Source organism: Lissotriton vulgaris, assembly GCF_964263255.1.
Source record: "Lissotriton vulgaris chromosome 8 unlocalized genomic scaffold, aLisVul1.2 SUPER_8_unloc_1, whole genome shotgun sequence".
NCBI classification, from domain to species: domain Eukaryota; kingdom Metazoa; phylum Chordata; class Amphibia; order Caudata; family Salamandridae; genus Lissotriton; species Lissotriton vulgaris.
The window spans coordinates 4,448,593-4,466,339 of NW_028240615.1; the positions used below are offsets into that span (position 1 = coordinate 4,448,593).

A 17,747-nucleotide genomic window follows, 5' to 3' on the forward strand; every position below is an offset into this window, starting at 1 on the left:
AGGAGCAGTGTCATTGGTGGTAGCGGTCAGCAGAAAATCATTTGGCTCTATGGAACTGTTTTACTAGACAGTGTTGTGTATCGATTTAGATTCCGATGAATTTCCCGATTCATGCCCTCATTTTGGTATAATTCACATTGCCCTTATATAGGCATAGAAATCCAGTCCTTATTTAGGCATAGCCCATGCTACCCAAATACAGCCATGGCTACTTACATCCGTTCATCTACATCACAACGATTTCTTGGAAAACCAGACTCTTAAGCTTTAGGGACTTCCCCTTGCCTGGATATTGATTTCTCCAAGAACTCGTTTATTATGCATGAACATCTTTTCCTTAGAGGTTCCTTTATGACGTTCATATGCCCGACTCTTACGTCAATACTGGCATTCCTAAACACCTTCAAGGTATAAATATACCTTCACTTGCTATGGCAAAGCACGGTGTGGTTCGGTGCAGTTCAACTACCTACTTGCACGACGCAGCTCGCCACAGCAAGTACCGAAGAAAGCCAACTCTCCAGCTGACGCACTGGCCAGAAGCTGTCATCCTCCCGCCGAGAATTCAGCTCCAGTGTTTCTGACTCCCCTTGCGGGGTGTTGGGAAATCGAGTCCCGGGAAAGAGATACCAACCTCTCTCATTCTAAGGTATGGAGCTGATTAGAACCTAGAGAAGCCTTTGGCAATTCTTGGCAAAACTAAACTATAGCTAAGACAGTTCCTACTTCTTCCCTCGTACTAGACCTAGGTTAGGTACACTGGGGTAGGCATATTTTAGAAGCATCAGTTGAGTATTTTAGCCTGTGTTATTTATGTATGTATTGTTATATATGTCACAGCAACAGACAATGCTATTACAGTGTTATTTTATATTACTGTTTACGCTGTACGCCTTATACTTCGCATTCTAACGATTGTAGCAATTTATCTCTTGCATGAGAAAGAAGAATGTTCAATAAACCCTTTTTTATTGAAACGTCTGTCTCTATTTTCTGTGCAACTCTGTAGAAACGAAGCATGCACGACTGACTAATTAAATTGTTACCAATTGTTTCCACGACTCTGAAGATATTGTTCCGACTCTAAGGGAAACAAAGTGGTCATGTTTATGCGGTTGTCAGAGACTAATCCCTTCTTGTTCATTTGAGAAAGTTTCTAGTGACCTCTGAGTTAGCTGGCACACACAATTAAGTTTAATATACTCGATAGAGACATACTGACCTCAGTCCTATGTCAAGTCTATAGTGTATTTTATTCAAATGCGCAGAGCCTATTGAATATAGGAACAACACTACAACAGAGTGTTGCTGTAGTGCGCTGCTCTACTAAATAAGATATAATGGATCAATCGCGAGATTGGCCTTCTGCCTAAGTGGACTCTACAAAGGACGAACTTCAGACTTAGATTTCACCAGACAGCTGTGGGTATAGTCCCTGCTGTGAGGTATGAGCTGTGAGGAGGCAAATTCAGGAGTCAATGTCCTACTGAAATGACCAGGTCACTTGATCTACAATTTTTAATTTTTTGAGCATGTATAGAACTGAGCAATCACACACTGGCCGGAGAATGACTTGACTGGGTGTGCAATAAATAAACGTTGCACATGACAAATGCCCTGGTCCTCAACCCAAAGAGGGAAAAGCTTGACCTTTACGAAAGGGTTTGGCAAAGAGCACAGATCTTGTAAAACGTCTTTGCTCTGAAAGAGCAAACACAGCCAAAGCATGCAGGATGTAGCAATCCAATTGAATAAAGCAAGATTAAATGCATGAAAGGCTTTGATGGAATGGTGATCTCCTTCGGGCTGGAATGAGGAGAATAAAAACAACGTTGCCCGAATAGTACCTAAATCCACTGGCAGCTGAATCACCTGCTATAACAAATCCGCCTTTCTGTACATAGAATGGAAGTGGAGTCGGTATTTGGTTTTACCAGCAGAACAGGTAAATGTGATGCGCCTCGTCAAGCTCCACATTTTTGCTTCGGGCCAGTGGAGAAAAATACTTTAAAGAGGCACAAGCATGAGATGAAATATACTGAATATTTCTTCCTTCTCTGAGCCAGTGTTTTTTTTGCTTGGCAAAAGTTGATTGTTGGACACTTGTAAAGAAATGAAATGAAATGAAATTTAATTTGTAAAGCGCATGGCTGCCCTAGAGCGTCCCAGCGCTAACCCAACAGAGAACAGAAACAAACAGAGAGGGGAACCATTACTTAGAGGATCTTGGGAAAAAGAAAAGTTTTAAGAGACTTTCGGAAATTAAGAGAGCAGGGTTCAGTCCGAATCTGCCTAGGGAGAGCGTTCCAATTTTTGGCCGCATTTACAGTGAAACGGTGTCCCCCTGTGCGAGTCTTCCTCACTCTTGGGACTATGGCTAGGTTTCCCAAATCCGACCGGAGAGCCCGGGAGGATTTATAGGGGCAGATCAGGCTCCTAAGAGCCGGGGGTCCTTTGCCCTGGAGCGCCTTGTGGGTGATACATAGCGATTTGAAGACAATTCTTTCGCGAACTGGCAGCCAGTGGAGAGCTCTCAACGCTGGTCTGGCTGACGATCTTCTTGGAGCCCCAAAAAGCATACTGGCTGCTGCGTTCTGCACCCGTTGCAGCATATTAATGGTGGCTTCAGGAGCCGCTAGGAATAGGGCGTTACTATAGTCCAGTCTGGATAAAATTAATCCCTTGATCAATAGTTTCCTGGACTGGAAAGGCAGAAGGGGAAGAACTTTCCGCACTGCTTGAAGCAGGCCGAAGCAGATGCCTGCGACTTTCTGTGCATGCGTCCTGAAGGTTAGGTCGGGCTCAAACCACACCCCCAAGCTACTGATTTTTTCTTTCGGTGTGGGCAGCTCACCCATACAGGGAGGCCAAGAAGCTTTAGGGAGAGATGTAAATTGGTGACCCAGGAGCATGATTTCTGTTTTTGCTCCATTGAGTTTGAGCCGCGAGCCAGTCATCCAGGAGAATATTCCGGCAAGGCAGGCTGAAAGATTGTCCAGACATCCGTCTTGTTGGGTTAGCGGGACGACTAATTGGGTGTCGTCTGCATAGGTGACTGATTTGATCCCAAAGGGGGCCACCACCTACTCCAGTGGGGCCATATAGACGTTAAACAAGGTAGGGCTCAAAGAAGAGCCCTGAGGAACTCCAGACTGGAGGGGGGTTGATTTGGACAGTACACCACTTTCCCAAATCTTAAACGATCGCTTATTCAAAAAGGATTCAAGCCATCTCAGGGCCAATCCTGTTATGCCCAATCTGGCGAGACAGTGGGCTAATATTTTATGGTCCACAGTATCGAACGCTGCACTTAGATCCAGGAGGATCACAACTGCGGATCCTCCTGAATCTAAGATGCACCTTGCCTCCTCTGCAACTACTATCAGGGCTGTATCAGTGCCCCGTCCCGGGCGAAAACCCGTTTGGGAGTCACTCAGCAGCCCATTGCATTCCAAGAACCCCGAGAGCTGCTGGTTGACCATTTTTTCGGCAATTTTGCCCAAACCAGGTAATAATGAGATCGGGCGGAAATTGGCCAGGTCAGAGGTATCAAGCCCCGGTTTTTTTACGAGCATTTTGACTCTAGCCTCTTTCCAGCTGGGTGGCACCACCCTGCAGGCAAATGAGGAGTTTAGCAGCTCTGTTGCTAGGGGGCAATAGTATCTGCAATCTGTTTAAGGATGTACATAGGCGCCGGGTCAGATGGAGATCCACTGTTCAAGCAAGATAGGGCTTTACAAAAATCCTCCCTGGTGAAACAACTAAAAGAGTCCAGCAAAGGGCCAGAGGTAGGTGCCAGGTAAGTGTCGCCACCGGAAGAAAGTAGCAATGGCAATGTGCAGTAACAACAACTGATTTCTAAAATTCTCAGGCTTATTTGTCATTCTGTGAATATCATTTATTCAGTGGTCGAAGGGTTGTAAATGAACAGGTATGTGGTTTACATTAGTGTCCTACATTGGGAAGTGCCCTTTGGCCCAAGTATCCTTTCAAAAATGCGCTAGGGGAGTGGTTCGAGGTATGTATTGTACGCTACGAGCATTATTCGATGTACATTCATGCTGCATGTTATCCCCGAGAGTACTGCTTGTCATGCACTTGGATACCATATGCTAGGCGGAGACACACTCATTGTCACACTCCTGCCTACACAGGTTATGACATCTGTACTGCTTGCTGTGCATGTGTCCACAGGCAGCACAATGTATTCTATGCTTACATTTAACAGCCACAACAGACATTGAGTGGCAATGGGTCGAAGGGGCAAGGCGGAAGATGGCCCTGTTTTGCTGTATGTGGAAGCTAGCACTTCAGAAGCTGAGGCGCTACTAGACACGGAGTACTATGGCGCTAATTGAGAAAAAAGATTGGCGCATGCGCATCCAATTAACATTGCCCTTTTTCAATGCACTGGTGAGCGCTCCTAACAACAGTTGAAAAATGCAATGAACGGCTGCTGACATAAAAAGCAAGTATACCAGCACCCACTGAATATTCAGTTTACACGGCACTGCCAATTTGGACAGTTAAGGGCATGATGTAATAAATGCAATGAAGTACACAAAAAAGTGATTGGTGGAATACTTGAATAAATCTTTGCCACTGGTAACTATTCGGGGCCGCATCCCAGTCCATCATTATTTTGAACGTCATGGTACCTCAGTTCGGACCCAGCCATATGCAAATTAGTCTTGACCCTGCTCGAAAGGGAACAGTCCAGCCCAAAGCACTCACACTTGCAAAGTGGCACTCGCCCCAGGCACGACACAGCTCTGGATAATTTTTTTCAAGAATAAATCTCAAACTGACTCCCCCTTTTTTGTAACCTCCGTTAACATTTCCTTAGATGCGTTCATCTTGGAGTTGCTTGGGTTAGTCTACAAGTTCTTCTGGAGCCTGGTGAAGTTGAGATAAGCTGCAGGAATACATTGATTTACCTCATAACTCTTGGTGATATCATGAAAGGACAGGCTCTGCATTCGGTACCAGCAGACATGTGAAATGGTAACAGGTCGCTGACAACTGATCAGTCCAGCAGGCAGCGACGCACAGTCACTGACAGTGAGAGAATCTTCTACCACACAAAAGACAGAAAAGGGAGGAAAGACACAAGAAACACAGAATAAACTGCAGTGGTGGAGTGAAAGCTACACACATACACAGAGTGATGAGAGCACAATGACATCAGCCTATCTGCAGGAACTAGAACACTAAAAGAAGGTTATGCCTCTTTGGAAGGTGCCTCTAGGTGCCTTGTTATATACACAGCAGCATCGAAGGGAGGATGTAAGTTCATTGAAATGAGAGCATTCAGATAGTACATTGACAAAAAAGCACTAGAGTGACTTATGTTACCATTTACTCCAGCTAGGGTTATCTAAGAATTTAGCACAACCTTTCGCCATGAAAACATCTTACGAAATATGTAAAAAAAGGTCCTGTATTCTGGACCTGTTTTTAACCCCTTCCAGGCTCATGACGAACCCCAGCCGTCATGCACTACGGTGCTCGTGTGCTGATGACGGCTGGGGTTCGTCACGGCCCGCCCCTGTTCGTGCTGTTTACAGCACACCAGGGGAATCGCGGCCGCATCGAAGGGGTTAAGGCTCCTTTTCTTTCTTTCCTAATATCATATTTTTTCGCTCCCTGATCTATTTGATTAACATTTGTGGAATTATGAGTTCTAGGCTATGAATTTAACAACTGTTTGTTGTTTTTTTCTTTTTTTGTTTACTTGTATTTTTGAGATACTTATGCTGGCTAATTAAAATAAAAAAGAGGAAAACATCTCTTAGGACACAACCATAGCACCTTAAATTACGGATGGAAAAAGGACTTGTAGTGGACGAGTCGTGGCAATACATTTGTCGCTTGCCTCATTCATCTCGCTTACACAGACCCAACAAAAATAAATACTATTCAGGACTCTTTGGTAAAGTTTTTCTGTATGCACATTTACATCAAACTTTCCAGCTCAGTGTGCTTAAAGTATTTCAGGAAATTTTGAAATGACAAGTTAAGTAATTTGAGTTTGCATGACGGAATAAAAGGTGCATTTCACATGCTTATTTTAGATGTTCCTTACCGGCCTGTTTTTATCCAATTATTTTTACACCCCGTTGGTATGAGTGGGGATATGTGCATCAGAGTACCCTGGCTAGGACTGAAACTGACCTCTTTTCCAACCAGACAGAAAATGTTGGGGAGATGCAGCTCCGGAAAGAAAGCGAACAGGGAGTCAACCAAATAGATTGGAAAAGAAAGTAAGTGTAAACCAAACAGAGTCTGTGAGGAAAAAGAATGCCACAAACAATCGGGATTAGTGGCAGAGAAGCAATGGGCATTCAAGAAGAAAATGCTAAAAAGGAGTGGCGAAAAGAAAGCTTACAGAATTGATAAACCAATCAAAGGATGCATGCACAAGAATGCACTGAATGTGAGCTACACTCGATAAATGCTGCAAACATGCCAGTCGAGGTAATGAGGATACAATAGAAATAAACAGCCAAAATCAAAAACCTGCGAAGGACTAAGATACAAAGAGAATGAGACAAATCCATCAGATGAAGCAAAAGAAACAAACTATAGAGCTAAAACAACATCTTGAGAGACCAGGAATACGTAGACTAAGTCGACAACATGAGCTACAAATGCAAAAGGTCTCACTTTTTGTTGGAATTATTGGCATTATAAATGCCAATGTTTTTTTACCTGGCTATGTTGCAGGGTGTAGTATCATTTGTGGCCAAAAGAGGTCCCAGTGAATCACCCCGTTTACTTGTGTGGAGTATGGGACTTTATGTATTATATTATATATAGTGATCTGTCGATTCTGCAGAATGCCAAGACGCCCGATTACACTACAGGAATTTCCTCGCCAACAGATCACTAGATGTAATATAACACAGAGTCCCATACTCCACACAAGTGAACGGGAGACTCAAGAAAACAGATGCAGATTATACATTCTTGGAACAACTGACTTCTAAACAAAGACCAGCCACATATATATGGAAGTAGCCCTGAAAATGTGAGTTGTGACTATAACAACAACAGACAAAACGTGTGTTGGCAACATTTAAGCGCAAGGACAAATTTGGAGTAATGGAAACCCAATAAAGAACTGTCAAAACCACGACCTCAACTCTTGACTTGTGAGTGCCCGGAGAACCCCTTCATCGAGCCCTGATGAAGTCAGTATAGACGGAACGTGTTGGCTGGGCTGCATTGCGATGATGAACAAACTTCAATAAAGTGGGTTAAATCTGATTTACAAGACCCCAGAGGAATTTGATTGAACATTAACAACAAACGAATGTGGATAAAGAATTGCATGAAAAAAAATCTTATTTTTGTTTTTCTGGTGAACTGAACCAAAGTAAGTACATAATTGCATACTCCTTTTCATTCATGTTTGTTGGCATTTGATTGTTTGGTGACTGCAGTGCAAGGGGGTAAAAAAAAAGGTGAGTTTAGATAAAACATACTGCAACATAATTTTACACTAGTGCGACGTTTTATGGCCCACACTGTCATTGCTTTATATTTATTGAAAATATAGACTTTGGCGAGCAACGTGTTTGTTTTCTTTGGGGCGGTCTGCCAAAGTCCATATTTTCAACATTGTAAGCAGCGTAGCAACCGCCTGTTTTGCGCTCCTTACTAAAAGCTTGCAATATTGAAAAAATTTACTTTGGCGAGCCGTCCGAAGAAAACAAAGGCGTGGGTCGCCAAAGTCTATTTTTTCAATATTGTAAGCTTTTGGTAAACAGTGCGGCACGCCGTCTGTCACGCACTGCAAAGTTGAACGAGATGAGATGCAATCGCACGCAGCCGGCATTACTTAATACAAAAATATAAAAGCGGGCACCCTGCTGAAATTTACAGCATGGCGCCCGGAGGCAGGACTGCGTTTAAGAAAATAATGCTCAAAGACCGTAATGAAACCTAGTGAGTACCAACACAAGTGAAAGTGCCAGTCCTTATGGGAAGTTACAAAAGCAGAAAAGGCGGTACTAAGGAGGGACTACTAAGCTCATTCACAAATTAAAAGCAACCATTTAGAATGGACAGTAACAGGAGTCAATTGGGAAAATGGGTGGAGGTTCAAATCCATACCTGAATACAGCATGTCTCGAAAACCTATAAAGAAGGCTACAGAATAAAATATCTTTAAAAATGGTGAAAGGAGACGGGTTAGAGAAGGAACACTACTATCAAGAAAAAGATGAGGGGAAATTAACAAAAGAGGAAATTAAAATCCCGGTAATGAAGGAAAATTAGAGATTTAGACCAAGAATTGAATTCACAAAGTTGTTGGGGTAACATACGAGGAATCTGCCTGTGCACAACTGATTCGCAGGCAGCAGCAGAGAGAGAAAGAATCCTTGATTCATGTTCATTGAATCAGGGTCAGTGGCTATTTCTGCCCATAAATAAGATACAGTCCTACGCCAAATTCTAACATTTTGCAGATTGTTTATTGAAGTGTAGCTTGGAGCTTTTGCTTAACAAAATGTTGGTGTACAGCCACAAGATTATACATTTCTTGGCGTTCACATTCTTGAAAACATCCACAAAGCAACTTCTATAAGAGACAACAATGAGTTTCCTGTAACACACTAGAAAATAGAATAGTTGCTGAAATAGGCAAACAATAACTAGTTTACCAGATGCAATATAGTGAATTAAAGAAGCATGGGAACAGTAAATTGAGAATTTAACAGATGAAGACTGGACAAAAGGCACTGCAGGGCACTAGAGACATAGCGATCAAGGAAGGGTTTTAGTTAATGCAATGGAACATAGTCCATAGAGTATATAATAGAAGAGAACTGATGATGAACACCAGGCTTGCCCATAACCAGGAATGCCTCAGAGGTTGTGGTCAGGTGGGTACATTTATGAACACAATATGGGGCTGACAGGAAATCAAAGACTATTGGACTGAGGTGATGGGATTCCAGAACACTACTGCGATATTGTCACTGCCTCCAATTCAGTAACTTTGCAGCCAAGGATTATCGAGATTAGGACAGTACTAAGTATAAATATTGTGCAAGGTGGTGGCCCGACATTAAATAGCACAATTATGTTGGTCCGCCACCATACGAAATATAGAACAAAAGCTATAGTCTGGTGTACGGACACCAAAACATGTATATGAGGGTCGAAGCTACCCACATAAATTTAAGAAGGGATGGGGCCAGTGGAAATATTAAATGGTCAAGGTGTCAGTTTTATCTAATATGTAGATGTTCAATTGTATCTGAAGGCTACCCTTGTGCCGGGATTACAATAGTTTCAAATGTATGAAGTCACCCTTGTCTGCGACGGTGATATTGATAGATTACTTGATGATTGCATGGGATTTTGCCCACAAACTAAGCTTTATAACGGTCTTTAAATTTGTATTGTTATGTTTCGTTACAAACTGCACACAAAAAAAACCTTTATAAAAAGAATAAGCGTCTTTTCGTGGGTGGAGGTAAGGACATACACTTTTCATCCTATTATCATATGGGGGTACAAGGAGAGGTTGTTGCATCACCCGGGAAAAAATAAATTCTGAAGAGAAAGGTGTATTGAGAAATTCCACCAGCGATTCCCAGATCAGATGGATATGGCAAGCCAATAGGGTGTTGTGAGCCACCAAAATATCCATAAACCCATGTGTCACTGGTGCATGCCTTTGATATGTATCTTCAGACATTTTATTCCAGAATTCTGCCCTAAGTTGAAAAGGAAACTCCCATAAGAGAACAGGAAGAGTTATGAGACAGTGGAACAGAATACTTCAGAAGGGAAAGAAGATTACATTTTGGGAATAACTAAAAAGTGGAAAACATATACAGACGGTATAGGAAAAAGTAAATATAAGGATGTCCATGTCTCTTTCACATGAGGTTAAATAAAATCGAGAAATGGTCTTCTTGTGCCCAATCCAACATTTGGTTCCATTTTGGGGGGCTCCATGGATAACAGAGGTAATATTCATAACGAATCACCGCAAACATTTTAACCGTTAAGTGCTGCCGTTGGCCGCTAGACGTCGCGAGCACTACCTTCGTAGTGCTGTGCACATCCAACGGCCGACGTGGCCCCGACCGTTTTGTGGAAGTGCCGCACTGCCACAAAATCGCGGCCAAGGGGTTAAACAGTGATTAGTTAAGGAATTAACAAATACCACACATTTTTCTTCAAAAGGGGGGGGGGAGAGAGACATTTTGCAATTCTCTTGGCTAGCTTGGGACTCTGTATCCAGGGGGCGCACTATCAGTCTATGCATGCATGAAGTCAGTTCTGTGAAACTTACTTCTCACTGCAGTAGGAAACCTGTAAGAATTCTGGGGTTCCTGAATAAAAAAAATATCTCACAAAATTTTCAAATTCACAGGATGTGCTTGAGACGATTACCATAAAACTTGTAACCATATTTATGACAATGTCCAACTCCTAAGACTTTAAGTGGAGTCTTTGTTCATGACCTTAAGAGTAAAATAAGGAAGTGGCCCAGTTAATATATCTTTCAGAAACTGACATTTTAGAACAAATTTAAATATATTTTCTTGATTAAAAAACTATATTCTCAGCTTGAATAAACTCCACATAGGAAAAATTAAAATGCATTTTTATCCATGTGCCATTCTCCAAGAAGAACGCTAAGAGGAGACTTTAGCACTACGCAACCTAGAGGCACTCTCCACTGATGCACACCTTCAAGAGACACCTTAGAGGAGGAGCTAAACCAATTTTCAAATTCCAGAGGTCAAGCCAATATCAATATGGCAAACCTGTGATATGAATCCAAATCTTTTGTGAAAACCGCAAGTATGATCAGTTTATGAGTAGTTTCAGGTACACAACATTGATCTAAACCAAGGACAAATGTCTTAATATTCCACACAAAACTGGGTTAGCTCCTTGATGTTCTACTTGGTTTACCAACCTGTTGTAGTTATTTTAATACGTGATTTGGAAAAGAGGGAGAAATAGGCAGACAAGATGGAAAGCTAGAAGACCCCAAGCAGAGGAGGCCTGCGGTAAAGAAAGTGAATTAAGTTAACGAAAAAAGGATAACCACATATGACTGCATACGCCTATGTCAAGAGACAATATTTTTGATGGTGAAAGCTGTGCCTCCATTGGCACTCTACGGCCGCTTGTGGCATAAAGCATGTTGCAAAAATAAAAAAGTAATAATTGTGTAGTATATAAAAGAATTATGTAAAGTAACAAATTGCCAACTAGCAAGATTTAGCACTACTCCAATTCAATGCACATATTGGTGCTAGTGGTATGTTACTTGTATCAAATATTACAGAAACATCACTGTATCATATAAAGTAAATAAACTTTATATCTGTTTGCTTTGTGGCAATTTCAAAGTTAATACAAATTTAAATGGTATATGCCGCATTTTTAATCATCAAATAGTACTGGAAGAGCGAATTCAAACCATCAAAGACATATGGTCTCTCTCTCTTGAGAAGCAGGTATGTGTTTGTTGTGCGACTGAGGCAGCTACCTCCACAGCAATACTAAAGTCGATCATTGACACACTGGTGTTTCTGTGCCAGCAAACATGCACTGTAGTGTTGCCACGGTGAGGGGACTGTCGCTCCAGTGAACTCCGCGATGCACTCAAGTCGTCCTCAGATTCCTGGTCTATCGTTGTTTCGTCCGGAGACTCTAATCAGGGAAAAAGCATCTCTTTTTTGATCTTTTTCTCGTTATTGGAAACACGCATGATAAGATGATGGTCAGCCAGTAAAATACAATAAATTCACAATCAGTGTCCTGATGCTACCACCTTTATCAGACCAAAATCTTTGTTCGAGAACAATGATTCTTAAATCTGGACATCTTTGCGAGAAGAGGTGATAAAAGCTACTTCTGACCCAGGCAGAATAAAACACACAATATTGTTAAATTCATAAGAAAATAATTTGCGATTTAATAATGACACAGATATTCAGTAGCATTTGCTCCCTAAATCATCTAGAAATTATTTCTCAGGTGCTCACATTTCGATGTCCCAGGCTTTTGGTTAATAAATGATTTGCTTCTGAATTGCCTCTACTAAATCTCTTTCAAGAACAATCATGAGTCCTACAACTGATGTGGAAAAGGACACCCAAAATAAAAAAAGACATTGGTACTTTGAGATCTTGCCGTTTTTGTGCATCACAGTCACAAAACAAGCGAAAACATGATGTCATACCCGTGAATAAGTTGCTGCCATTTTCTTGCCTTAAACTACATTAGATGTATCTGGATGTCAAAATACAATATATCTGTATTCATCCAATATTGTCTATTTTTCTAAATCTCCAGAAATGTTTTTTTTATAAATTGAATACAGTCAGATTTTATTTCAACTATCACGAAGATGTAATTTTGCCTTTTCCATGAAAAAGTGTAACTACTGTTGCCAAGAATTAGATTTAAAATTTTTGGGTGAAATATGTTTTTATGCCCAGATTGCTGATGGCAATTGGGAAACAATTTCATTTTTCACCGGTCAACTGTTTCTAATGTTTTCATAGATTTACAAAGATAGTGGTGCAAATTTTCATTTTTTGTTTTAATTGTTTTATATGTTTCAGTGTGAGCCAATGCTTTCACAGTTTTTATCTTTTTCATGTTTTCCTTTTAACATTCTGCAACCGCCTCCAATTCAAACTTTTTAAAGGCAAAGCTAAAAAAACATTAAGGGCCCAATTTGATATCGGGTCGAAAGCCTCCAACCAGCAGTCGGAGGCTCTCCGCATGACATCCTGAGCTTTCCCTCAGAACACCGTATTTTGATTATGGCGGTCAGAGGGATAACACCACAAAGAGTTTCCGCTACTCTTCCGAGGGACTCTGTGAGCCCATCGGAACAGGAGCGGAATAGTAATCCCTTCAATGACGGCGGAGCCAGGCTCGTCTCCACCATCGGGATTACGATGTCGGTTTCCTGCAACCAATCCATGTCAACTTTTCCAACATGGATTGGCTGTTGGAAACTGACTTTCAGGGCTCCTAGCAGGGCCCTCTACCCCCAGGCCCTCCGCATATGGGCCTGGGGTCTCAACATCCATGCACGGTGCCTGCCACACGGTGCACAGATGTTCACAAACTTCCAATTTCTCAATGCGCCTGCTGCACAAGCTCCCATAGAGAAATGGAAGTTTCTGACTGCACTATTGCAATCACATCCTAATCAGATGTTCAGAGTGTCGGTCGGTGGCAACTCCGACCAACATCGTAATGAGGGTCTATGTGTGAGTTTAATCATAATTTGGGAGCTCAGACAGATATCCTGGAAGGTTGTTCCAATTACAGACAGGAGCTAAGGAACAAACGTTAGCAGTGGATGAGTCTATTTGAATTATGGTAACATTAAATTAAACTTGGACAAGATAACATTTGTGGCTATAAAAACAATGCAATAAGAAAGGTGTAGACTCTGTCTTCATACAGTGTCTTGTCACTTTGAATACTGTCATAGGAGTACCAAACTAGACACTGGAATGGGGTAGAAATCCTGAATCAGACAGTCTTTAGCATTGTCAATCCTGACACATTATTAAAGTTAATGACAGAATTCAAGATTCTCCCTAACCCCAGGACATAAATGACAACCAACAGAAATGCAATCTTGAATGTTATCTAATTTTTCACCCCAAAATAATTGAGCAGAGAGGAATCGACCAAGGTTATTTTCTAAACCTAAATTAAAGCCCCAGGATGATACATGGTGCTTCAGAGAAAACCTATCTAAACGATTCATACATTTTCACTGCACTTTCAATTAGATGCACTCAAATGTTTGTAGTTAATACATTTAGTAGAAATAGGAGTGAATTAAGACTTGGATAACACTATTCACAAACTGATTTATTTCACAGTCACAGCTGACCACTAAAAAATAAGAGCAGACAATAACTAAGACAAAATAAGGCAAGACAAATTTGAGAAGCACATTTATTTTTTGCCTATCTGTTTTATGTGAATTCTGTTCTGATATGTACTTCTACACCATGGGCAGATTTCGATTGCTAACTGAAACAGAAACGCAACCCTCTGGCACTAATCACTCAAAAGAGTCCATGCTAGTCTATAAACCGACATGCCTAAGATAGATCTGGACCACCTTGAACACACAGAACACACTTTGTACAAAGAAACCAGAAGAAATGCTGTACGGTGATAAACATCTCTCTTATATGGAATGCTTAGATAGAAAACTGTGAAGAACTGGTTATTAACATCACCATGAACCAGCAGGTCTTTTAGAAGACCGAACAGCTATTAATAATTGGTAAAGACTCACAATTAAAACCTGAGCTGAACCACAGAACTATTTTGGCTTGGAATAAAAAATATAAATGCTGCATTTATCGCTTGTTCAAAATCATGCACGTTCACCACCAAAGATAGAAGCTGAACAAAATCTTTTCTTTGCGGACATTAAACCAGCTGTATGACAGTTATGATGAACTGTCAACAAAACAGAAATAAGGCAAACCCTGAAAACCATCATGCATGTCTGTCCGTCTATTGCAGCCGAGCTTCACGTGCAGCCGAATCAAACCTTCAACAGCAGGGCCATGCAGCAGGAGCCTCAATGGGACCAAGCAGGGCAAACTGATTATTTTTCAATCCTACATGCACAAGCGAAGGGTTCAAGTTCCTGATGCTCTTCCTGAAAGAAGCGTTGTTTAGGGTTCACAAACACACACAGGGGGCACTTACTGCTGTCAGGTGGACTGCTAGCTAGTAGTTCTGGTACTGGCCCGCTGCTTTTGTCTGCCAGATCTATTGCCATCTGTATGTCCTCCATCCACTTCACCATCTCATCGTGGGAGCTACGACAAAATATAAAGGGCCAAAAGTCACTCAAAATGGCACCTGTACAAAATTATGATTTCTTTTCGACAATGGTCATTTTGGCATACTGGTTGAGAATTAACTGACAAAGGTACCTTGCTGCAACAACAACAGCCTGGCGATGACCCCGTAGTGTGAAACAATGTGGAACAGCCCACTCCTCTTCACTCTCCTCCACCTAAAAAAAAACACAAAATTAAGTGGTTAGTGATACACAAGGACTCCAATGGTTAACCTGTCATGATAGTTTACAAAAACCCTGAAGACATTCATTCAACACCACAATGTACTGAATAAGAGAGTCAAAGTCAGTAGATCACAGTAAAAGGAAGCCACCTGAAACACAAGGTATACCTGCCCACCAAGTCAAACCACATCTTGGTAGGTAACCACAAATTAAATGCAATTGTGTGTGGCAAAGTAAACACAACCACAGGTTAAAATATAGCAAAAATAAAAACGAATGTAGAATTAGGGAAAACCATCAATTTTAGAAACATATTGGGTTTTGATCCCACTAAATGGGATTGCAAATACTGTCTGTAATCAATGCTCACTATCAACTGTGAACGCTACATACTGTTGTCTAGAATTCTAGTATTCATCTCAGTTAGGGGCTGGATGCTATTACACCTTCCAGATCTGAGCACTAAGGTGGTAGTTATGGAGGCAAGTATTGGAGCACATGTGCTAAATACCATGTTATATGTATCTCTTTGTAGTCCATCTTGGCACAAGTTATACCCATTCCTCTTTCAGGGTATTTGCTTTTCAATTGGGTGACTGACCGGACAGACACAGAGCACTTCTTTACAGCTTTTTTTGAAAACTCTAGTCAAAGTTTTTTTGTAGAAAATGTAAAAAGGTAGTCTGTGCTCACTACAACATATGCTTACTCTTCTTACAAGATTACTCAATAGTGCCAAACACGGCTGCACAGAATGTATATATGAAGGCAGCCTACTGTAGCAGAATCAACATCCAGCGCAGAAGAGTGGTTCACCAAACATTTGCCATTTATTACAAATGCGCCTTCTGTGAAAAAAAACTACTTAAAACAGATTTAATAAAATTGTTGGAAGCAGCTAAAATGGGTTAGATTGTCTTTCTGGAAGGTCCATCAATATATATTGGATTTGATTGAATGTTGTAATGAACTTGTTGAAAGTTTGTGATCTTGCATCATCATGACAGGATGTGCTACAACTGTGTGTGTCTATACAAGTACAGATTATTCTCAGAATCAGATATTACCTCTTCTAAGATGGAAGCCGCACAGACGGGATACTGGACTAAAACGGAATTTTATTCACACTGAGTTTGAACACCGGGACACTTAGAAATATATTATGTATGCATACATTAAGCATGTAAGCTATGAACCAAAACAGCTTCAGAAGTCTATTACTGCCCTTACGTTGTCATATCCTTAGCGAGTGCCACAAGGACAATAAGTACACAGTGTGAATGGCTTGTACCTAGTCTTTACGACATCCGCCAATACCAAAGATGGAACCCATGCAAAATGCAAACCTTACAAAAGAATATATGAATGGCAATGATAATAAAAGTTAAGATGCGTGTTGAGGATGAGGTGAATAAAAGACCCAGTCCACCGGAGGCCATGGAAGAAGATAACAAGGGGCACGTTACTCACCGACATGCTGTAGAGAGGGAGCTGTCCATGCACTTTAAACTGGTTGGAGGCTGTGAGCCCTCTGCTTGTGTACAGCAACACATCATTAAACTGAAGAGAAAAAACAAACATGTTCATTGCAATGTGTCTTTCTAGAGGTAAAGGCAGCAGGAAAATAAACCACCAGGCATTGTTCAGCTATAAATAAAAACTTAAAGACAGAGAGCAGCCCATCATTTTAATTCGTGAACTGCTAGTTCCCCACAATCTTTGCATACTCAGGGTGATTCAATACCAGGATTTACAATCCTGGCCTGCCTCATCTTTTATGCATCTAAATATACAATCTAGTTCTTAGTTCAAAAGGTTACAAGCCTCTATTCACACTGTTGGACATAACCTGGATGCAATTTATTCGGCACAACACCTCAACATAGATACTGGCAAACACCAGGTGTCATGGACACATCATGCCTAAATTCAGTTTAATGTCAATATACAAGATATACAGCTATACAGCTCAGATATCTATTCGCTCATGAGCAAACTGACCATTCCACTTCCAGTGCTTGATCAACTAGTCATTGCCGATTTACTCAATAATCTCAAGTTTATCTCTGCCTGGCACTGATCCACAAAAATATCACCTTGTCAAGGACTACCACTTGCCTTCATGGACAGTGCTTAATTTGTCAACGAATAAGGCAAGGGCCCAAAGTTTTGCTTATAAGCCTGTGGCCGGCATTAAGAATATCGCGAGTGCTGAACACCAAGGCTGTGCAGTCTTGATTCCACCTCGTGCCTCTTTCATTCACAATCACCATTCTGTGCCTCTATCTCATTCTCACAGGGTTTTTCATCCCTTATTTCTCCCTTTGTCACTGTTTTTTTTCTATCGGTCGCCTTCTTTCTTTTCCCCTTTTGTGTTTTTCTTTCTCTTGCTCTGGGGACGTCAGATGGTCCCAAAAAGTGAGTGCCAAGGCCTCCACATGTAACCACAGGCTCAAATTAAGCACTTAGAGCTGCCTGAATGATTTAAAAGAAATCCCTCAATTCAAACAAAATAGATCTGAAAAGACATTGTAAAAAGACCAGCAACCCCAATGTTGCATAGGCATTCTAGAAACTACAAAGTTGCATTCAGGAATGCGAAAAATCTCCACTACTCTAGGCAGATTTATGCAGCAACATGTGCAACCAAGGAACTTAACAAGACAATCACTTGGGGCCATAT

The 17,747-nt window shown here is 41.2% G+C and overlaps 1 protein-coding gene across 3 annotated transcripts in view; it reads right to left on the reverse strand.

Moving 5' to 3' along the window:
- Nucleotides 1-17,747, reverse strand: part of FARP1 (FERM, ARH/RhoGEF and pleckstrin domain protein 1) — a 576,707-nt gene that overhangs the window by 22,519 nt on the left and 536,441 nt on the right. For all 3 annotated transcript variants that reach the window (XM_086947879.1, XM_086947877.1, XM_086947878.1), the window contains exons 21-24: nucleotides 16,535-16,624; nucleotides 14,973-15,055; nucleotides 14,743-14,855; nucleotides 11,528-11,691 (exon numbers count right to left, since the gene is read on the reverse strand). In XM_086947879.1, the coding sequence (XP_086804005.1) occupies nucleotides 11,528-11,691; nucleotides 14,743-14,855; nucleotides 14,973-15,055; nucleotides 16,535-16,624 (450 nt within the window). The remainder of the gene's footprint in view (nucleotides 1-11,527; nucleotides 11,692-14,742; nucleotides 14,856-14,972; nucleotides 15,056-16,534; nucleotides 16,625-17,747) is intronic.